We start from the raw sequence: 24,002 nt of genomic DNA, 5'->3' as shown, positions 1-24,002 counted from the left end.
TCCCAGCAATCTTGATTCCAGCTTGTGCTTCTTCTGGCCCAGCGTTTCTCATAATGTACTCTGCATATAAGTTAAATAAGCAGGGTGACAATATACCGCCTTGACGTACTCCTTTTCCTATTTGGAACCAGTCTGTTGTTCCATGTCCCATTCTAACTGTTGCTTCCTGACCTGCACACAGGTTTCTCAAGAGGCAGGTCAGGTGGTCTGGTATTCCCATCTCTTTCAGAATTTTCCACAGTTTATTGTGATCCACACAGTCAAAGACTTTGGCATAGTCAATAAAGCAGAAATAGATGTTTTTCTGGAACTCTCTTACTTTTTCGATGATCCAGCGGATGTTGGCAATTTGATCTCTGGTTCCTCACCCTTTTCTTTCTTTTTTTTTTTAATAAATTTATTTATTTTAGTTGGGGGCTAATTACAATATTGTAGTGGTTTTTGCCATACATTGACATGAATCAGCCATGGGTTTACATGTGTTCCCCATCCTGAATCCCCCTCCCACCTCCCTCCCCATCCCATCCCTCTGGGTCATCCCATTGCCCCAGCCCTGAGCATTTGTCTCATGCATTGAACCTGGAATGGTGTTCTGTTTCACATATGATAATATACATGTTTCAATGCTATTCTCCCAGAACGTCCCACCCTCACCTTCTCCCTCGGAGTCCGTAAGACTGTTCTATGCCTCTGTGTCTCTTATTCTGTCTTGCATATAGGGTTATCGTTACCATCTTTCAAATTCCATATATATGCATTAGTATACTCTATTGGTGTTTTTCTTTCTGGCTTACTTCACTCTGTATAATGGGCTCCAGTTTCATCCATCTCAATAGAACCAATTAAAATGTGTTTTTTTTAATTGCTGAGTAATATTCCATTGTGTATATGTACCACAGCTTCCTTATCCATTCGTCTGCTGATGGACATCTAGGTTGTTTCCATGTCCTGGCTATTGTAAACAGTGCTGCGATGAACATTGGGGTGCACACGTCTCTTTCAATTCTGGTTTCCTCGGTGTGTATGCCCAGCAGTGGGATTGCTGAGTCATATGGTAGTTCTATTCCCAGTTTTTTGAGGAACCTGCACACTGTTCTCCATAGTGGCTGTACTAGTTTGCATTCCCACCAACAGTGTAAGAGGGTTCCCTTTTCTCCACACCCTCTCCAGCATTTATTGCTTGTAGACTTTTGGATAGCAGCCATTCTGACTGGTCCTCACCCTTTTCTAAAACCAGCTTGAACATCTGGAAGTTCACGGTTCACGTATTGCTGAAGCCTGGCTTGGAGAATTTTGAGCATTACTAGCGTGTGAGATGAGTGCAATTGTGCGGTAGTTTGAGCATTTTTTTGGCATTGCCTTTCTTTGGGATTGGGATGAAAACTGACCTTTTCCAGTCCTGTGGCCACTGCTGAGTTTTCCAAATTTGCTGGCATATTGAGTGCAGCACTTTCACAGCATCATCTTAGCTTAAATATAAAAACATTATGATTAGGAAAAAAACTTGTATTCATTGCAAAAAAAATTAGAAAATTACAGAGGGAAGAGAGAGAAATAGAAATGGTGGTGGTGGTGAGTAATTATCGCTAATTCTATCTCTTACAATTATCTATTAACCCATTGAGTTATAACCTGTTTTTTTCCCTAGCAAATACACACACATGTGTTCATATAAATATAAAATTTTTGAGAGAACATAGTTTGAAAACTGGCTTAATGGCTCACTATTATAAACAACTTTCACAGTCATATTCTTCCACAACACCATTTCCTTTTACTTTTTAAAAAATTTTATTTTACTGAATTATAGTTGATTTATAATTTTATGTTAATTTCTGCTGTACAGCAAAGTGATTCAGTTATATATATTCTTTTCCATTAGGGTTTATCAGAGGTTATTGAATATAGTTCTCTGTGCTGTATAGTCAGACCTTGTTGTTTATCCACCCTATATACAATAGTTGCAACATCATTTTCAAGTATTCTAAACTTGAATTCAGAATTCTAGGGATTAACCATAATTTATTTATGAAATTTTATTTTGTACGTTTTTCCTCTTAGTTTTTCTCTAGTACAGTGAATGCTGGAAAAAACAGCCTTGGACATAAATTTTTGTGCACACTCTTGAGGATTTCTTTAATATAAAGTCCTAGAAGTGGAAGTTCTAGGATTTAAAGGAGTATGAACATTTTAAAGGGCTTTATTTTGTTGTTTTTGATGGGTGTGACCAAATGGTTCCCTAGACTGTGCCACCAATGTACCTGTGTTTTCCCACATTCTCCCTAGTACTGGGTATTATGACTTTAAAATAGCTTGTCAGATTGGTAAGTGAAATGTGGTATCTTGTTTTAATTTGTTTGTTTTGGATTATTAGTGAAGTTAAATATATTTTCTTCTATATTTGGCCTTTTAAATGTCTTTTTGTGAATTGCCTGTTTGTGTCTTTTGCCCATTTTTCTCTGTCAGTATTATTCTTTGTTTGTTGACTGTAAATGTTTTTAATGTTGACTGTTAGCTCTTTATCTGTTATCCAGGTTGCAAATATTTCTTTTCATTTTGCTTCTTGCCTTTGAGCTAGTATATGCATATTTCAAATTTTTATATTGCCAAATCCATAAAATTTTTATTTAATTTTTAATCCATCAACATTTTTATTCAATTTTTCCTTTTATGTCAAATTCAGAAAAATCTCTCCTGACCTAAGATTATATGTTCACCTATATATTTTCCCTAATGTTTTACACTAAATTCTTATGGTTTAATTAAATGCAGTTTAAGCTAATATCCAAATCAAAGGGTATAAGTTATCAGGGGGAAGATTTTGATTCACTGCATGAATGAAATTTCTAATGATTTAAAAGTGGACAATAAAAGAAGAGATTGACAACTGTGGAAGTAAACTAATCTCATTGCTTCACCTTCCACCGGGTTTTAAGAATTACCTTGTATTATCTAAGTGCTCATTTAACATTTGCTGAATGAACAATGGTACAAGAGACCTTCATAGTGCCTTTCAACACTGCTTCTCTGACTTGGTTTGGTTTCCAGCTCACGCCATCTCCACAGATCCTTCCAGAATTGGAGACTGTGGCTCTCAAGGGTGAGGCAGGCAAGAGGACAGGGTGACACTGAGACAGCTGATACCAGGGTCTGCTTCTCAAATCTCAACCTCCATATGTTGAGTAAAGATTTGGGGGTTCATCTCTGTTTTCTGGGCACTAGGATGGGAGTGATATAAGTGAATAAGCCAGTCTTAGCCAAAGGGATTTACAAGTAGCTTGGGGCTTCTCTGGTAGTTCAGTCAGGGCTTCCCTGGTGGCTTCCCCGGTAAAGAACTTGCCTGCAATGCAGGAGACCTGGGTTCAATCCCCGGGTTGGGAAGATCCCCTGGAGAAAGAAATGGCAACCCACTCCAGTATTCTTGCCTGGAGAATTCCAAGGACACAGGAGCTGGGCAGGTTACAGACTGTGGGGCCACAGAGTCTGACAGACTGAGGGACTAACACTTTCCTGGGGAGGTGAAGCAGGTACCCCCGCTGACTGACGGAGCAGCACGTGTGGCGGTGGGGAAGAGAGTGGTAGGAATGGGGGCGGGGGTAGATGCTGCAGGATCTTGTAAACAGGCAAGATGCATTTTATGAGTCTGTCCCAGAGGTTTGCTCTAAGTGTTTCTCTCCTAAATGACTCTTCTAAGAACCTCTCTGTTCAGAAATCTAAAGAAATCCCAAGAGTTGAGTTTCTTCTCTATTTTTTCAAACAACTCAGTGACTCAGGGAGGAAGAAAATGTATGTACTTGTTAAAATGATAAATGAAACATGAGTACACGTATGTCTATTCACATACCCACATACGAAACCTGTGTGCGTGTACATGTACATATGTGCCTGTCTGATTTTGATTTATTGTTAATTTTTTGGGGGGTAAAGATGGCTGTTCTTTTCTAGATTATACCAACTTAGGGTAAAGTAGGGTCTTGATGATAGCCTCAAAGAAGAATTTCTGTGTTTCTGTCTCGTGTGTTCTATAGAGATGCCAGCCACCGCCCCTCTCCCCCCACCAAAAAGACTGCTGAACATGTCTGCTTGCCTCTTGGTAACCCAAGGCATCTTTCCACCTCTGCTACTCTAGTCTTTCCATCTTAGGGGATGCCAAGAGTGGCGGCCCTGCCTCCCATTTTCTGGCTGCCCCTGCTGTCTGCCGTCTGTGCTCAGCTGAACAACACCCAGGAGGTAGGGGACGATGCCTGCAGCCAGGGGTTGCCTTTGGTAGTGTCTGAGTCTGTCCAGCGTTCCAGCAGTTTTCATTTTAATGGCTCTTTAATTTTACGTTCTATTGCCAAAATTCATGTGAATCTTTGGGGACTGGGCAAAGGAGATGCTTTAAAGGGTGGGTGTAGGGGAGCCCCTTCTCCATCCTGACTCTGGTTTATTCTGTTTGGAGGGGTTGTGGGCAACTCTGTATCTCTTCTCCTTTCCTGGACTCCTTGTTCCTTCAGACGAAGTCCTCTTGTCCAGATGCCCCTGAAGTGTAGGATGAACATAGTTTATGGGACATGCTTACCCACTGAGGACTCAAGTGGTGGATTTCCACATGAACTCCAGAGCCAGCTGCTTTGGTTTGGACCATTTATCAGCTGGGCAATCCCAGTCATGTGGCTTCACCTCTTTGGGCTTTGTTCAGTTCAGTTCAGTTCAGTCGCTCAGTCGTGTCCGATTCTCTGCGACCCCATGAACTGCAGCACGCCAGGCCTCTCTGTCCATCACCAACTCCCAGAGTCTACCCAAACCCATGTTCATTGAGTCGGTGATGCCATCCAACCATCTCATCCTCTGTAGTCCCCTTCTCCTCCCGCCCCCAATCCTACCCAGCATTAGGGTCTTTTCCAATGAGTCAACCCTTCGCATGAGGTGGCCAAAGTATTGGAGTTTCAACTTCAGCATCAGACCTTCCAATGAACACCCAGGGCTGATCTCTTTTAGGATGGATTGATTGGATTTCCTTGCAGTCCAAGGGACTCTCAAGAGTCTTCTCCAACACCACAGTTCAAAAGCATCAATTTTGCGGTGCTCAGCTTTCTTCACCATCCAACTCTCACATCCATACATGACCACTGGAAAAACCATAGCCTTGACTAGACGGACTTTTGTTGGCAAAGTAATGTCTCTGCTTTTAAATATGCTACCTAGGTTGGCCATAACCTTCCTTCCAAGGAGTAAGCGTCTTTTAATTTCATGGCTGCAGTCACCATCAGCAGTGATTCTGGAGCCCAAAAAAATAAAGTCTGACACTGTTTCCACTGTTTCCCCATCTATTTCCCATGGAGTGATGGGACCAGATGCCATGATCTTAGTTTTCTGAACGTTGAGCTTTAAGCCAACTTTTTCACTCTCCTCCTTCACCTTCATCAAGAGGCTCTTTAGTTCCTCTTCACTCTCTGCCATAAGGGTGGTGTCATCCGCATATCTGAGGTTATTGATATTTCTCCCGTCAATCTTGATTCCAGCTTGTGTTTCTTCCAGCCCAGCGTTTCTCATGATGTACTCTGCATAGAAGTTAAACAAGCAGGGTGACAATATACAGCCTTGACGTACTCCTTTTCCTATTTGGAACCAGTCTGTTGTTCCATGTCCAGTTCTACCTGTTGCTTCCTGACCTGCATACAGGTTTCTCAAGAGACAGGTCAGATGGTCTGGTATTCCCATCTCTTTCAGAATTTTCCACAATTTATTGTGATCCACACAGTCAAAGGCTTTGGCATAGTCAATAAAGCAGAAATAGATGTTTTTCTGGAACTCTCTTGCTTTTTCGATGATCCAACGGATATTGGCAATTTGATCTCTGGTTCCTCTGCCTTTTCTAAAACCAGCTTGAACATCTGGAAGTTCACGGTTCACGTATTGCTGAAGCCTGGCTTGAAGAATTTTGAGCATTACTTTACTAGCATGTGAGATGAGTGCAATTGTGCGGTAGTTTACAAAAAGATCTTCATGACCCAGATAATCACGACGGTGTGATCACTCACCTAGAGCCAGACATCCTGGAATGTGAAGTCAAGTGGGCCTTAGAAAGCATCACTATGAACAAAGCTAGTGGAGGTGATGGAATTCCAGTTGAGCTGTTTCAAATCCTGAAAGATGATGCTGTGAAAGGACTGCACTCAATATGCCAGCAAATTTGGAAAACTCAGCAGTGGCCACAGGACTGGAAAAGGTCAGTTTTCGTTCCAATCCCAAAGAAAGGCAATGCCAAAGAATGCTGAAACTACCGCACAATTGGGCTTTGTTACTCATCTGTAAAGTGGAGGTGTTAATAGCACTTACCTCATAGCATTGCTATGGAGGTTCTCTGAGTTAATATAAACGAAATGGTTAAAAAAGAAGCTAGGGAGATAGTAAACATTTAGGTAAAAAAAAAAAAATTAGCAATTATTATGGTAACTTCAAGCTCATTCTTCTGTTTTTTAGATTTTACTTGACTGGAGAGTTCTAGTCAGCATAGACTCCTCATGGACTTCAAAGGGTTGAAAGACAAAAACAGAGGAAGGTCATTCAAATAGCGCTGATCTACCCAGGTTTGGGGCTCCTTTTGTGGACCAATGGCTTGGTAAACCAACTTTCCTTCTTTTTTTATCTTTATTTATTTTTGTTTATTTGGCTGTGTCAGGATCTTCGGTCTTTGTTGAGCCATGCAGGATCTTTAATTGTGGCAGGTGGGATCTAGTTCCTGACTGAGGACTGAACCCAGGTCTCCTGCATTGGGAGCACAGAGTCTTAGCTATTAGACTACCAGGGAAGTCCCCCAACTTTCTTTCTTGCTTTCCTGTGTCCTTCCTCAGATATTTTTTTGGACAGTAAATAGACCTGCTTCATATTCTCACTAAGCTCCAGTTCTTATTGAAAAGGAATGAAAGGAAAGAGAAAGTAATTGGGAGAATGGGAAAGAAAAGGGATCCATAGGGTAGGCATAAAATTTTGCATAAAATTTTGGAGTCTGACAAAGACTGTCCTTGTTATTTCTAATTGCTTAGCTTTAGGCATTGTGACCTGAATTGCTTAGCAATTTAGAACTCAAGATCTTTACAGTGGGGCTACTGTCTACGTATCTTATGAGGTGGGGGTGAAGATTAGATGAGAGAACTTATATGGTAGCTACTCAATAGTACTAATTTCTTACCTCTCTCCTGCCTTTATCCCCACAAGATGAAGTCAAGGTCACAAATGGCCTGCTGATAACATAGACCTCAGAAGATTCAGAAGCCTTAAAAAAATTATTTGAAAATATTTTATCCAGCAACATTCATTCCATAATGTTTTCTCTTATCAGATTTTCTTGTCTTTTAAAGCATGGGACTTATCTGCAGCAGGTACTGGTGAAACCTGCCAATGGTGGTTGGATCTGAAGATGGCAGTCCCACCACTGGGAGACTGGCTGCTTCTTCTGACTGCTGTTGTTGTGAAATGATGTGGGCCAGGTGACATATTTTTGTCATTTTCCACCTGCTTCTCCCTTTCCCTGCATGACTGGTATTTTTGGAAGAATGGTTAAGTACATCAACCTTTAAAAAACAGAGTAATTATTAAATCTTTCTTGTCATCAAGATGTCATCAAGATGTAGTGGGGTTGTGTGTCATGCGTAACTCTTGGCAGTGTCTAAATCTAGATTTTAGAAACAAGATGAATTTTTCCTTGCCCCCCCACCTTTTCTTCCTTTTGAAAAAGTTTAGCTTCTTCAGGAGTCCCATGGTTACTTTTCAGAGCTTGTCTTGATTTAATCAGTAGCAAAATGACCTTCTCGTTTAGAGCAGCTCTGCCGAGGTCCACCAAGTCACACAGAGCTGAGTAGTGACTACAGTGAGCTTCGCCACCTACAATAATAGTGTTTTGGTTTACTAACTTTTCATCTCTGGAGCCTAAAATATGGGGCTTCAGCAGTATGCTCATGTGAGCCTGCTGGCTGGTAGGGCTGCTGGATGAACGAACTGGTGCTTAAGGAGGTTACTATGGAGAAATAGCAGTCATCATTACTGAATAAATGCTCACCCTGTGTGAGCAATTAGAGAAGTACTTTAGGTGCCTTATTTCCATTGAGACCCTACAAAACCACAGCTAGTGTTTATCGAATGCTTATTGTGCATCAAGTTGTGCTCGGTGATTTTATAGCATCTGATGTGATCTTCATGTCCCTTAGGAGGTGTAGTTGTCTAGTGAGGATGCAAGTGAGAGTAACTCAACTCAGCACTCTTCAACCTAGTTTCATTGCCTAATGATGCTGAAAAAAAAGTTGTTGCAATAAATCTGGATACCTTTAGGTCTGGCTGGATCCAGGTGCTCAAATAATATGATTGGACCTCCTCCTCCTCATACTGCTTTGCCTTCCTCTATATTGACTTTGTTCTCAGCAGAAATTCTCTGTGAGTTGAACGGCCACCAGTGGCTCTGCCTTATATCTTATATCTTCCTAGCCTAGAGACCCAAGTAGAAGAAAGAAGGTGCTTTGGCTCAGTGGCTCCAGCAGTCACGCTGAGTGGTCTACCTTTGGTTGCATGCTCCAGTTTGTAAATCAGAACCAGGGAGGTAGACTAGATTGAGTGGCCAGAGCTGGATCATGTATGTATATCAGGTACTTTAGGGGGAGGAGTAAAGTTTACCCCATCCATAGCATATGGACTGAGACTGAGAAGGGACGGCATCCCCAAAGAAAATTGGAGCCCTTTAATCCAAAGAAGACAAAATATCAAGTATCAACCACAGTTCTAATATCTGGTCCATTCTGTAGATGAAGAGACTAAGGGTCAGAAAATTTGTGTAATTTGATTCAAGATCTCTCCACTGGGAGGTCCAGAACTGGAATTTGAACCTAACTCCAGTTCCTTTCCATTATTTGGCCTATTTTGGGCCTGACCAAATATATTACTGTCCCTGACTCAGGAGCATCTCTTGTGCCTTTTCATTGGCTTGGCTTCCTACAGGTTACTGGTGAGCAGCTAGAGTCAGTTGTCAAGCAGGAAGGAATCCAGTGACACAGGTGGGGGATTGGAAAGGAGCTCTGCTGTGTGCTGTGAATCTGATTACTGTACACAATGAATCTTCCCAAAGAACCTTGGCAAAGCAGACAGGTGCAGAGAGAGTTCCTTAGGAAATGGGGAAGGTACATGAACTTGCCGCCCTAATAGGTCACTAGGGAGACTCCTGTGGGTCTCTGTTCTTCAGGTGGATAGGAAAGATGAGGCGGGTGGTTTGAGTCCACAGTCCCCGTGGTTGGGGTTGGCAACTCCCTGCAGTTAAACCAAGACCAGTTGCTGCAGACACTCTGTGATCACCAGGAAGGAGATCTGTGTGCTCCCAGGTTGCCCTTCCACAACCGACAGTGTGTGTCCACAATGCTGGATGGAGACTTCTGACTGCACAGGAGAGATAGGATGTACACAGATGTAGGATTAAATGACAGGGAGCATGTGGTGAAAAGTGTATTTCTGAGTCTGTCTGATCAGCATCTTCCTGAGACTTTGTCCTTGATGTAGTCACATCTCAGCACCAAATCACCACTCTCTCATCTTCCTTCTGACACTAGCAGGATGGGCCTCACGCTCAGAGCCTTTGGCAGGCGACAGCATCCAGCTGGAATTCCATGGCATTGCTTTTGTTTTTATTGTATTTATCTTTATGGTTTCTTTCCATTTTGGCAGGTGGCCCTGGTTTTTTACTTACGGTAGACATATACATGTTGTGTACAAAATACATTTCTTTTAGCAAAAGTGGGTTAAAAGAAAACATTCTTAATTAGATGTATCATATGTATCAGTCAGGGTTCACCCAAATAAACAGAGGCAGTAGGAGATCTGTATTGAGATTCACTGCAAGGGGCTCACATAAGTGTGGGTCTGGCTAGGTGAGTTTGAAATCCATAGGTGGGTGGTCAGGGAGAGCGGGCTGGGCTGGACCTGCTTCTGCAGGGGGAATTCCTTCTGCTTGTGGGAAACCTCAGCTCTGCTCTTAAGTATTGCAACTGATTGAATTGATCTACCCAGATCATCTGGAATAATCTCCCTTACTTAAAGTCTACTGATTACAGATTTTAATCATATCTACAGAAGCTTTTGGGCTTCTCTGGTGGCTCAGTGGTAAAGAATCCTCCTGCCAAGCAGGAGAAGTGGGTTTGATTCCTGGGTCGGGAAGATCCCCTGGAGAAGGAGATGGCAACCTGCTTCAGTATTGCCTGGAAAATCCCAAGGACAAAGGAGCCTGGTGGCTACAGCCCATGGAGTTGCAGAGTTGGACATGACTTAGCGCCTAGATTAGAGTTTGAGTAACTTGGGCCATTGCTTTGCCATGTTAACACACAGGATTCCTCACTAGATAATAGCACAGGTGAAACAGCCTAGTTCAAGTTGTGAAGAGGTGATTAAGTCAATGATGGGCAGTTAGTGCTGGAACCAAGCAGGTGAGGCAAATGGCTAGGATATTAAGTCCTGAGGAGGGAGGTGGGAGTTCCAGCTGTAAATGAGGCTTTCTGTGCTTGGTAATGGGTATCTTAGCCATCTGGGCATTGACAAGGAGGGGTGGGAGATGGTGAGGAGAGAGCAGAACACGGCAACCTGCCTTTGTGCCATCTGCTTTTAAGCCCCTTTTCTATGGGACCAGCTTCTGTTTGCCTCTCTCTTCCTAATTTCATCTGTTCAACTTGATAGAGGTAAGTTTGTTTTTAGGCAAAGTCTGTAGGCCCTGCTCGGGGCTGCTGCAGGCCTGATGGCGACCTGAGAGGCTGTGGCCAGAACCTGCACATCTCTCCGGGGACCAGGCTGTGTCCTGAGGCTGGGCAGCCCCGAGGCAGTCTCTGGACAGCAGTTCCCAGGGGGATGAGCGCCAGGCACCCAGCAGAGTCAGTGGGACAGTGCTCTGAGGTAGCTGGTCCTCTCTGAGCAGCCAGCAGCATCCGGTGGCCGGTCAGACAGAGTCCCAGTGTCTCTGGAGGCCACGGGCAGAAGTGTGGATGCCACCAGACCTCTGTCCAGCTCCTGGGAGTTGGGGGTGAGCATTGTGTGCGTGGGCAGGGACCTTGAGGCCATGTTGAGGAGATGCTAAGTGAGCCAGAGCTCTTCCTGAAGCCTCCACCAGCTGTATCCTGAGGGCTTGCTGGTCCTTGTGTGGCCTACAGGTGCAGCTTATACCATGAGCTCCAGTCAGACGCGGTGATGGGCAAGCATTGACACGGAGGACACAACCATGGACTACATAACCGGCTATTTCTGTGCTGGGACATGACCTCCAGCGACCTGCAGGGCGAGTGCAAGACCTGCCTGGACCCTGGTCACGAGCTTCACGGCCTCCTGCCCCATCAGTGCCTTCATACCTAAAGAGAAGATCCCTGACCCTCACAACCTGAAGCTCTGGCTCAAGGCCAGTGTGAACTCAGACAAGAGGGTGAAACATCCTCCATGATTTTTTCCATCCCTTTTCTTTATCTGGGCTTCCCTTGTGGCTCAGCTGGTAAAGAATCTGCCTGCAATGTGGGAGACCTGGGTTTGATCCCTGGGTTGAGAAGATCCCCTGGAGAAGGGAAAGGCCACCCACTCCAGTATTCTGGCCTGGAGAATTCCATGGACCTTATAGTCCATGAGGTCGCAAAGAGTCAGGCATGACTGAGCGACTTTCACTTCTTCATCTACTATGTTTCTAAGATAATGACCTTGGACGAAGGAGACATTATCTTGACCGGGAGGTCAAAGGGAGTGGGACCCTTTAAAGAAAACGATGAGATCTGGGCTGGTCTACATGGAGTCATCAGTAGGAGATGTAATGTGGAAAAGCCAGAATATTGAATCTATGCAAAGCACCCCAACTTCTTAACACAAGTTTCAGGGGAAAAGGGAACAAGACAAAAGCAAGCAAAGGTTATTTAATTAAATGTGACAATCTTATTAAACCAATTTTTAAAAATGATTGGATTGCTATGTATCAAAGGAGCCTGGACCCTGGACCCTGCTATGCATCAAGGAAGATGGACCCTCCAAAAAAAAACCTGATCTAGAAAAAGTGGGCCAGAAATGGAAACGAGAAACAGTGTCTTCTAGGAAACACCAAACCAAATGTTTGGAAGACTTACTTTCCTTTCCTAGAACTGGACTGGGTCATTCTGGGACCTGGTGTTCAAGTCTTAAAATCTGCAAAGGAAGCAGAAAAGCACGTTTCTTCAGTGTTCCCCAAATTTCTTTGATCATTAAAATCATCTAGAAGAATTTATAAAATTAAAAATTTAAAATTACTGGCCCATCTCAGGCCCAGTGTGTTAATTAATGGAATTAATCTCTAGCACTCCAAGTGATTCTTCTCATGAAAGTCTGGGGGATGCACTACTCCAGCTAGTCAGTTAATTAAAAGTTTTATTTAATAAGTGAGCAATTAATGAAGACCTCACTTGTTTGCTTGGGCTTCCCAAGTGGCTCAGCGGTAGAGAATCTGCCTGTCAGTGCAGGAGACAGGGGTTTGATCCCTGGCGGGAAGATTCCCCTAGACAAGGAAATGGTAACCCAGTATTCTTGCCTAGGAAATTCCATGGACAGAGGAGCCCGGCAGGCTACAGTCCATGGGGTCACAAAGAGTTGGACACAACTGAGTGACTAAAACAACACTTGTTTGCTTAGGGTGTATATTCTGGCCCAGAGATTCTGAATTCAGGAGATAATTTTGAAACTATTGTTTCTCAAATAAATATTCTGTCTTTTATCTACCCTGCCCTCCCCCCACCCCCCTCCCCCATAAAAAGGAAAAAAAAAAAAGTCTGCCAAAGGATAGGACTCCATCATATGACCAGATGGTGACCGTGATACTCATAAAGCTTCCCTCCGTCACCAGTGACATGCCTTTTACCAAACTCTTCACTGTCATTTGGACTTCACCTTTGAAGCTCCAAGGTCACCCCATCCAATGATAATGGTCATTCAATTGGAAATGTAATTACGTGATTGTTAATCAAATCCATTTTCTGCAGACTGAAGAAACAACTGAAAAGGTCTGTGGGGAGCTTCTTCCTGTTACGGCAATTGGAAGAGGATGTGGAACTGGCACTTTGATGAGAAGGTTGACTCCATGTAAGCCTCCTGGGGATGTGAGGAGAGCGGAAGGCAGTTGGTTTCATTTTTGAAAGATCAGAATTTTCTTTATCCTTTGGAGGCCTTAATTAATTTTCTGGACCATGAGCTGTGCCTTCAAAGAACACAGAGGACTGATCAGATTTCTAGCGCTTGATCTGCAGAGCAGTGATGGTAAGTGAACGTTTCTGCTGACATTCTGAAACTGACATGCTGACAAGTGAAGTGTTGCCTGAAAATCTCTCTTCCATCACCGTGAATGCGCAGTGTTTGTCAGGGTGGCGGTTTTGGGTAGTCCTCCTCCCAGAGTTTCAGAAGTAGGAGTTCCCGCCATGACCAGGTGAAGGGCTGAGTTGCATGGACCACTTTCTAATGTTGGACAGAGTGAGTGGGTGGCTTTGGGCGCCTGTTTCATGTTCACTGGTATCTGAAAGGCTATTCTAGAGATCCCTAGGGGAAATTTGTCATAAGTCTGAGATATGATATCTTTCAACTTTCTGTTTAGTGGACTAAAATCTTCAAGTTTTCAGATGACGTCCAGCCAGGTAAATAGATCTCACTTCAAGGGCCAACCTCAACAGAGTGGCAGGGGCTGCCTGAGGGCAGGGAGGATGCCAAACCTTCCCTGGGCCCAAAGGGGAAAGAGTCCTGAGGTTGTTACTAATGTCCATCCTCATGGGTGATGGGCGTGGGCATGAGTGGCCTGGGGACGAAATCATACAATGTTAAGATTAACATGTAGGTTATGGTAGAGTTTCTGTGCTTTGTTTCTGCACTTAGATTGCAGACTACTTGAGGGCAGGCTTTGGGAGTTGTTCATTTACAGAGTAGGTCACTGGTTATTTGGGACAACCTCTTCTCTTGCCCTTTAAAACCATGTTTTTTTGTTTTTGAAAATGTGTGCTTTAAAAACAGAGCAGTTTTAAAATGAATAACTAACAAGGAACTACTTTATAGCACATGGAACTCTGCTCAATATTATGTGGCAGTGTATTATTCCTGGATGGGAGGGGAATTTGGAGGAGAATGAATCATATATATGTATGGCTGAATCCCTTCCTGTTCACCTGAAACTATCACAACATTGTTTGTTAATCGGCTATTGTTATTGTTTAGACGCTAAGTCATGTCTGACTCCTTGTGACTCCATGGACTATAGACCGCCAGGCTTCTCTGTCTATGAGATTTCCCAGGCAAGAATACTAGAGTGTGTTGCCACTTCCTTCTCCAGGGGATCTTCCTGACTCTGGGATTGAACCTGCATCTTCTACATTGCAGATGGATTCTTTACCACTGAGACACCTGGGAAGCTCCCAATTGGCTATGCTGCTGCTGCTGCTGCTAAGTCGCTTCAGTCGTGTCTGACTCTGTGCGACCCCATAGACGGCAGCCCACCAGGCTCCGCCATCCCTGGGATTCTCCAGGCAAGAACACTGGAGTGGGTTGCCATTTCCTTTTCCAATGCATGAAAGTGAAAAGTGAAGGTGAAGTCGCTCAGTTGTGTCTGACTCTTTGCGACCCCATGGACTGCAGCCTACCAGGCTCCTCCGTCCATGGGATTTTCCAGGCAAGAGTACTGGAGTGGTTTGCCATTGCCTTCTCCGCCAATTGGCTATACCCCAGTACCAAATAAAAAGTTAAAGGAAAAAAGCAGCTTTGTCACATCCACTTCCCTCCAGAAACCCCCATCACCCAAGACTATCCAACCACACTGCAGAAGGAATTTTACTGAATGTCTTGTCCAAACACAAAGAGTTCCATTGCTTACCCTCCATCTGAATCTTCCCTGGATTATTCAGGACTCTGGCTTGGCTGCATGGAGTGCTAGCTTGACTCTTATGTTTAAACTGCATGGGAGTTAATTTTTCTCTCTCAACAAGAATTCTGGAGGTGAGCTTCTCACATGCAGCAGCTCCATTGTGGTGTCAATTTTCCAGACTTCCTCTGTCTTTGTGCTCTGCCATTTCAAGCATGTGGTTTTCATCCTCAGGCTTATCACCTTGTGGTAATAAGAGAACTCTTCCCCTGCAGGCCTCAGGTCTTCTGTTCTAGGAGGAGAAGGGAGAAGAGCATCTGTCACAGATATGCCAGTTGAGCTGGTCCCTTTTTGTCAACCTCCAGTAGATTTCTGCCTCCATCTCACCAGCCAGAATTGGGTCACATAGCCACTTCTAGCTGCAAGGGAGTCTGGGGGTGTTTCTGGGTTTAAGCAGGAAGGGCAGAGCAGACACTGGGTAGGCAACCAGCCTGGAGAGGCACAGCCTCCCAGTCACCTCCTCATCTTGCCTTTGTGGCCTGAAGACATTCCCCACACCTCCAGACATACGGTGCCAGACTCCTTACCCATCTCAAATATCCCCCCACCCTGGGTGGTCATGGAGGCTCAGATCTCCTTGCAGGGGGCAGATAGCTGTCTCACTTTGGATCCCACACCATATTCATGGTGAGACCACATTTCCCCTGGGTCTATCCAGCTCATGACTGAGTGCTGTGGGGTCACTGGAGTTGGTCACTCCTCCTCAGCATGGAACCTTTCTAACAGACAGCCGTTTCTCGGAGCCTCTCCATTAGCCTGGCCAAGGCTTTGCCAGAGCTGCCCTGAAACCTCATTTCCTCTCCTCTGCCTCCTCTCCTGGGTGTTAGGTCTGCATCATACTCTGAAGTCTCTCCTCTTCCTCCCCTCTTATCCTTTACAGGCATTCCACCCCCACCCCCCACCCCCGCCGAGGAAAAAAAAAGCCTCTTGTGCATCTAACACTATCTTAATGTCTGCCACTTGGAGAGCTGACACTGACTTGCTTTCCTGCCCACATGTTCAGAGCCTTCCTCTTATCTGGAGCAACTTCACTCTCTTTGATCTCCAGTTTGCAGTGAGAGGCACATAGTTTCCCTTGGAACCTCCTCATTACCCCCTTGGCTTCTGTAGAAGGTAGAGCCCAAGGTGGATTCTTCATTTGAATGCTTTTGCAAATATTTTTCTGTGTCACAAAATGAATCAGTCACATTGATTGAGCTTCTTATGTGCCAGGTCTATTTTACATGCTGGAGGAGACCACAATTTAGCAGCCTGGGTCCCTGCCCTCCTGGCTGCTCACGGGCTAGTGGATTTAGGGAAGGGTCTTACTTTTTTTAGTGATAAGGGGTGTGCCCTACCCACCTGTAGTCTCTCCATACCCTGGGGTCCTATCTAGCATTTCTATCTTGAGCCTCTCTGTCACTTCCCTGGCAAATTATAGGAGAAGCAGAGCAGCTATTGCCCCTCATCCAGCACATCAAAAGTCCAGGTACCACGGGCCTGGTGTAACCATGGCAACCTTAATGGGGCGCAATGACCTAGCATCAATCCAGCCCCAAGCTCACTGTAAAATGAGAGGGAGCTCTGTCTCTGCTCCAGATCTTTTGGAGGGAAGGGTGCCATGCTCCCTGTGGATGTCCAAGAGGTTTCCCTCATAAAACAGGTGATGCTACCTTCAGAATGAAGAAGAGCAGGAAACCCTGATGTCAGTGCAGAATGTTTTCTGTGGCCCATGACCTGGGTTGATATGTTCATCTGGCCATTTATTTACGTGCCCTGGATCTGCCTTGGAATATAGCCAGATGGGCACTCCAGCCATGGAAGGAACATGGGACATCTTATATGCAAATATGCATGTACCTGATGCACACTGCCAGACACATGGATGAGGCCAAACTGCCTTGTACATAATTCCTTACATCTGTCAGTTGTCTCTCTTCACCTTGCACACCTGGGAATGGCTCCATTGCAGTGTCCACTGGGTGCCAGTGATATGTTTTCTGCTCCCTTTGCTGAGAGCTGCCTTCTCCATGGCCTCCAGATTTCACCCCAGGTTTCCTGTCTTCTGAGCAGTCCTCCCTGACTTCAAGCAAACACTCAGCCTCCAGTGACCCTCTCTTCCATCTCTGTCTCCCCTGGAGTCCTGACTTTTTCTCCATGTAACCTTGCTCATGTGCGTGCTGGTTTGTTTTTGTTCTCTCTTCTCACTTGCATGTCACTTGTGTGTCTATCATGTTTTATCTCCTTAGCATCTAGCCAAGGGCCTGGCCCAGAGCATGTGCTCAATAAATGCCCATTGAATGACTGACTGGATGCTTTTCCCAGGCCCTTGGTATCCACCAGTGGCAGCAATACTGGGGATCTGTAACCAGGGGCAGTACAGGGAAGACCCCCATCTTGAAGGACATTATTTTCTTTTTCTGAAAGCTGCCCCTCTTGCCCCTCCAGTTGCTCAGTCTTGTCTGACTCTCTGTGACCCCATGAACTGTAGCACACCAGGCTTCCCTGTCCTTCACTGTCTTCTGAAGTTTGCTCAAACTCATGTTCACTGAGTTAGTGATGCCCCTCTGGGTGCCATGACATTTAGTGAGAGTTCTCACCTGTTGGAGGGCGCAGGGTATCTGTTCTTGGGAGGTGGGGAATCTGTGGTTGAGGGGAGGGCAATAGAAAGGGAGCGGCTCTGTTCTCCATCTTTTGGTGTTTATGTACCTTTCTCAATCTTGATTGTACTGTGTTATTAAAAAGCACTCTGGGCGAAGCACAGCAAGCTGGGAGGTCTCGGGTAGAACCAGACAGATGTCTCTGTTTAACTCGTAAGCTTATTACATCCTGCTGTGTCTCCAAAATTAAAACAAAAAGCTCCTCCACCGCTGCCTCTTAGACTTCACTGGACCAGACAGGAGTCATCCTCCTCGGCTAGCAGCCGCACGATGGAAGGGCGTGTTTCTACTGTTAGTCTGCTGGGTGTTGCTTTCCTCCCTCAGCTGCAGTCCTGACAGGGGATACTCAAGGTTATTGAATGTTTGAATGACTTGGGGCTGGAAGATAATTTATAAATGGGCCAACACTTTTCTGTTTAGCATGATGCTGGTGACACAACACTGTCACCAGGACCTGGGTTGAATGCTCTGTGGCAGCAGCTTTGGTGAGAGGACAATGGGATGGTCTCACACTCCTTTGACCAGTGACTACAGCTGTGTAATGACATCTGTCCCAGTCCCAGTGATGCTGAGTTTGAGCAAACTCTAGGAGATGGTGAAGGACAAGGAAGTCGGGTGTGCTGCAGTCCATGGGGTTGAAAAGAGTTGGATGAACAGCAACAAGTGATGCTGAACATTTGAGCCTCTGGAGATTGCCTTCTCCTTGATTAGAGAGGCCAGCGTGCAGGCAATCCATGTGGAGAGCTGGGAAGTCCACTCTGTTAGGATGGATGAGGAGGGGCTGGTAGCCACTTCAGCACCCTCTCAGCCAGCGTGCTCTTGCCCTTGGTCACCTCTCTCCCTGTTTCTGGTTGTTATGGCAGGAGGGTAAATGGCTTGGTCTCTTGTTGAGTACTGCTCCCTCCTCTGGATTGAACTCTCCAGCTCTTGAGAGTTCCAAAGGCTTTATTCCCCTCTGCTTGTGGTCCTTGGAGAAGGCAATGGCACCCCACTCCAGTACTCTTGCCTGGAAAATCCCATGAACAGAGGAGCCTGGTAGGCTACAGTCCATGGGATTGCTAAGAGTCAGACACGACTGAGCGACTTCACTTTCACTTTTCACTTTCATGCATTGGAAAAGGAAATGGCAACCCACTCCAGTGTTCTTGCCTGGAGAATCCCAGGGACAGAGGAGCCTGGTGGGCTGCCATCTATGGGGTTGCACAGAGTCGGACACGACTGAAGCGACTTAGCAGCAGCAGCAGCAGCTTGTGGTCCTGGAACAGACAGGCTTGACTATTCCTTTACTAAGGCTGATGTGATAAACTCCCAGTCTCTGTCCTCAATCATGTCATTTTCTAGGTGCTTTGGAGTTATTGAACGGTTTTATTTTTCTGGCCTTACTCGTCCCTGTAGTCACAATCATCACTTTCCTCCTCTTCTGGCAGCCAGAGGATTTTGATGTCAAGTCTACCTTCCTGAAACCTGATGAAAGGCACAGAGACTGAGCTGTCACCTGATGTCAGGGAACAGTTTACTCAGGGTGACATTTTGCTTGCTCCCCCATGACTCTTCTTGTTCCTCCAGCAAACATTTTCAGAATCACTTAATTCCTTAGAGCCCATGCAGATTCTCCTGGTGTGAACAGGGCTGTGTTCTTTGTCACATTAAGGCATTTAAAATGGACTTCAGGGATTTCCCAGTGAATACTCACTTCCTCCCATCACCAGGGGCAGGGGTCTCCTCTGCTCCCCATTGAAGTGTGGGTTAATTTTCTTTGCACCATCTTTAAGTCTCAGGAGAGGTGAAACTGTGGTTGTTGGCCCTGAACTGGGAAACCTGGAGAAGACTCGTGGGCTTGAGAAATGTAGAGGTGAGACCGGAGAGTTGGAAAAGCCACTGGCATGTGAGATTTACAGTTGACAAGCTGCCTCCACACACGTCTTTGGATCAGAATTCTTATGGCTCTGGATGTTTCTTCCAACGAAGTGGAGCAAAGTGAACCAAGTGTGCGGTGTCAGGTATTGGGCACTGGAGTTAGGTGAAGGTGGAGATGACCTCTATGCAAAATCCCTGAGGTTGGACTTAAGTGGTGGGCATCATTTAGTTTAGCTTCAAGATATGGTGTTTTTAGGAAGAAAAAAGGAAGAAATATCAGCCTAAATGTGTCCAGTGTATCACCAAATATTCTGATGCTTGATTAAAAAATAATAAAGTATTTTTATTAATTGAGTTCCTATTGTTAAAGAACCTTGCGTATATTATCTCCAATCATTATAAAAGCCATTTATGCTGGTGGAATTATCTACACCTTCCAGGTAAGGCACAGCACATTGAACAGGTTCATAGGGACATCTTGATGCCCACATCTTTCCTCAGCCTTGCCTATCTGAGCTGAAGTTAACCATCCTCCCCCTGTGGAAACTGCAAACCTTCTGTCTGTAGGCCCAGATTCCCTCCTCCCTCTTACCCTGACCGTCAGCCCACTGGGCTGTGTTAATTCTGCCTCATACCTGGGACTTGTCCATCTCTCTCTTTCCACTTTTACCAACCTCATACAAATCTGCATGGTCTTCTGAGATTCTTCTCTTGCCCTCCAGAGGTCCTCTCCACTCAGCATCAGAGCAGTCTTGACAAAACACAAACTACCCAGGATACTCGACTTTGGCCAGCCCATGCCTTCCCTCCACATCCTTTCTGGTCTCCTTCTCACCTGCCTCCCATTACACAGGCCCCTTCTAGTCTCTGAAGCATGTCCCCGTGTAGAATCTTCCTGTGTTCCTTTCCCCTGCCTTGAGTGCTCTGCCTCTCCCCTCTCCCACATCCATGCCTCTTACACTCTAGGTCCCTTGTTACTCTCCACCAGTGGATTTATTTTAATTTCCTCAGAGGTTCAGAATGGGGCTGGGAAATCTACATTTTCACAAACTCCCTCCACCCCGTGATTCTAATGCTTATGGTCTATACTTCAATGGAACACGTAAAGGGCAGTTTTCTTCTATGCAGCTACAGCTCAAGACAGTTCTTTGAGAAATGCCTGCAGAAAAGAAGTCCTCTGTGGGCAATGGCTACAGAGAAGCCACATGAGATACAAGACTTTCTGTGTCCTTGATAATATGCAGGAGGTGTTGTGGAAACCAAACAATGATGTTACTCAGCTTGACCTTCTTGGTGGGCACCAGGCTTGCCCCCAACTGTATTTTACACACTTCTCTGAACCTCGTTAAAAGTAGCCACCACTGTGGGTACATAAAGGTAGTTGTAAATGTAGCTTGGGTAGCAGCTTTATATTAGGAGTTAAGTGTTTGATCTTTCCAGGCGACAGCTGTGGCGTGGGTGCTGGTTGTGGGATGGATGTGTCTGGATGTTTGTCATGTGGTCTCATTACCTTCAGCAGCCCTGAGCTCAGGAAACATTGGACTGGTGTGAACCGCACTGCACTGACTTTCTGGCTTGGCAGCTTGGTTTGGACATTTCTCATTTTCAGTTGACAGCAATGAACTGTAGAACTGCGCTGATGCTGCCAAAGATTTGGAAAATTTTTAATATCCCCAAAAGACCTGTGCAGTTTTTGGAAAGAGGGAAGAAAAGGTTCTTAAAAGAAGATTATCACACGAAAAGTGAACTAGACACCAGGAATTTCTTCGGTTCTTTGCTTATTCCGGTTGTTTGGAATGCAGGAAAGTGGTGGTTTTGCCATAGTGAGCTGAGTTTTCTGTACACGGCCTTTTATTAATTGATGATTTTCCTTCAAATGGTCCCATTCTAATCAAGTTTTAGGTATAAGCCTAAGCTTGGATTTTTTTGGATTTCCTTATTAAAGTAATGAGGAAGAAAGAAAATATATTTATATATATGCCAATGCATATACTTCTTCGAAAACAGCTTTCCTTCAAGTCATTTAGGAAACTCTTATTTCCTGTATTCCAGAGACAAAGGAGAAATTGGTTCAAAAAAGAACCAAATTGTCCTTCCCTCCTGTTCTCCCTGTTTCCTTCCCCATCTGCCCTCCCAAAGACCTGTACTGAGCATTTACTCTGCATCTGTCTCGTTCACGTTTGCATATGTAGAATGTAGGGGAGCACCTGTATAGTCTCTGACCTCACTGAGCTTATAGTTTGGGAATTAGGGTGAGGGAGGAGGAGATAGGCACTTAATAAATAATTACAAGAATAATTAATTACATTTTCATAAATACAATGAAAAGATGCAAGATGCTGTGACAGCTTGTTATAGAGGATCAGGAAGGCTTCCTGGAGTAAGTGCCATTTAAGCTGAGACCTGACAGATAAAGAGTTGACTGAGTGAAGTGGAATAGGAGCTGAGCATTCCAGGCAGATATGGTCAAGCAGCATGTGCAAAGGCTCTGGGGCAGGAAATGCACAGCGCATTTGAACAAACAAATGAAGGCAAAGATAGTATTGGAGAGATTTGCAGGGGTCTGACCTATGCAGGCCTTTGTAAGGCAAACCCAAATCTGTGCACTTAATGCTAAAAGCAGTAGGAAGCCACTGGAATGTTTATGCAATGGTTTGTGTTTTTAAAAGCTCACTGTAATATTGTAGCTAATTGAGGAGAGTCAAGAGTGAGGAGGTGGGAGGGGGGTTCAGGATGGGGAACACATGTAAACCCATGGCTGATTCATGTCAATGTATGGCAAAGACCACTACAATATTGTAAAGTAATTAGCCCCCAACTAAAATAAATAAATTTATTAAAAAAAAAAAAAAAGAGTGAGGAGGAGGAAGACCAGCCAGGAGGCCACAAGAATATCTGAGTCATGAGATCGTGGTGGTGTGAAAGGGGTGACAGCAGTGAGGTGGGAGAGTAGTGAATAAGTTGGAGAAATATCCAGCAGGTAAAATTCATGACTGAGGGAGAAGGAGGTGTCAGGATGACTCCAGCATCTCTTTGAACGCACAGAAATGCCATTTCCTGAGGTGGGGAACTGAAGACAGTGGGAAGTAGAGAAGACCGGTTCGCTTTTGCACCTGTGAGGCTGAAGCTGCTCTGAGTCATCCAGGTGGAGTTGTCGAGAAGGCAGGTGATGTGTGAGACTGGTGCTCAGAGCGCAGGTCTGTCCCAGAGAGATACAGTTTGGAAATTTCACCAACTGCTAGCACAAGTTTTTCTCGACTCTGAGCGTCCCTTGCCTAAAGAATGTTACTATTTCAGCTGCAATGGAGGATTCACTAAAGTTCATGCACTTGTTCCGTCAGCTTGGACTCTGAATAACAGGTGGTCTGAAACCCCTTCAAAGTGGACGACAGAGAATGAGAGAGAAGCTGACACATAAAATTCACCACCACCATTGGGTACCGGCGTCTACAGAGCTGGGGCAGCAGGCAGTGGTCACAGGGCACCGTGGTACCAGGGATTATCATCAGCTGGGGAGCAGATGAAGACAACACACCTGAAGGTCTCGTCTAGAGAATGATTGGCGGTTCCAAAAGTCACTGGAGAGTCAAGTAAGCAAGCTCCAAGGAAATAGATGAACGACACCAGGGGTGAGCAGGGAAAAGCACTGAGTCAAGTATTCAGAGAGGCTGGTAGGGAAAATCAATAGAAACCAGCCTGTGAAATGCCCAGCATCTGGGTCATAAATACACCATGCAGGGAGGGTGAGAGGTGTATGCCTCCTAAACTCTCCTGGAAGGAAAAAATTTTAACTGTTGCCACTCTAATAGATTTGCAAAATGACAGGAAATCGCTACATAAATTGTGAAATGTTAGCTCAAAGTTCTATTTGTTTTGCCACTGCATAAAAACCATCCTCCTCCCACTCCATCAAAATAGCAAAACAAAGAACAAAAAGAAGGGCTTTAGTGTGGACATTGGGACATCAGTCACATTTTCTTTTACTCTCTCTCTCTACCTCACCCCAATCCCGTCCTTCCTACATAACCCCTCTCTCAACCACCCTCTTCACTCCATCTGTCATGTGATTTAACATTTCTGGAAGATTCTGGGATGATTAGAAGGAGTCATAAAAGATAGAGAAATAGCTGTGTTACGGCACAAAGTGAGAAATCATGGTTGAAGACTGTGATGTGTGGCGGTGGTGTGCGGGGAGGGCAGTGTTTATCTCGTTAGAAACTAAGGCAACTTTCTGCCCCCGCTGCCTCTCCCCTAAGAACTTTTTATTTATTTAGGGGATGTAGATGCCCAGGTGAGAAAAGGTGAGTGTACTTACCTGTAAAGGGGAAAGAAGGATTCAGGTGTTCATATGACTCAATGTATAAGTTCATTTTTGTTTTTTCAGTTACAAAATTATGAGACCCTAGTTAGGTTCACAAAGCTGTATTTTCCTGGCTGCAATGTCTTGGGTGAGCTGCTTAATCTTCCTGATCCTCAGTTTACTGAAAATTTGAGATGACAGTGATCATCTCCATCCAACCTTCATAACAACTTTTAAAAATCAGGGATTAAATTAAATGACACATGTAAATTCTTTATAAAGCAATTAGTTATCATTATGA

At 44.8% G+C, this 24,002-nt stretch overlaps 1 protein-coding gene across 9 annotated transcripts in view; it reads left to right on the top strand.

Moving 5' to 3' along the window:
- LOC145525995 (uncharacterized) overlaps positions 1-24,002 on the top strand; it is a 548,630-nt gene that overhangs the window by 45,350 nt on the left and 479,278 nt on the right. For 3 of the 9 annotated variants that reach the window (XR_014068578.1, XR_014068616.1, XM_081540505.1), the window contains one exon: positions 11,157-12,777. The exons of 1 other annotated variant lie outside the window; for it this stretch is intronic. Coding sequence is in view for 1 of the 8 variants with exons in the window: in XM_081540505.1 (XP_081396631.1) it covers positions 11,157-11,194 (38 nt within the window). In the remaining 7 variants the exon portion in view is untranslated. Of the gene's footprint in view, positions 1-6,465; positions 6,605-7,324; positions 7,473-11,156; positions 12,778-12,989; positions 13,264-22,742; positions 22,992-24,002 lie in introns of those variants that run through there. 5 more of the 9 variants (XR_014068595.1, XR_014068641.1, XR_014068633.1 and 2 more) reach the window with 5 other exon arrangements.

The sequence above is a fragment of the Giraffa tippelskirchi genome, chromosome 2 (genome assembly GCF_054371585.1).
Source record: "Giraffa tippelskirchi isolate mGirTip1 chromosome 2, T2T-mGirTip1v1.2.pri, whole genome shotgun sequence".
NCBI lineage: Eukaryota > Metazoa > Chordata > Mammalia > Artiodactyla > Giraffidae > Giraffa > Giraffa tippelskirchi.
The sequence above is the reverse complement of the archived record's forward strand: the minus strand, read 5'-3'. Positions and strand labels throughout refer to the sequence as shown.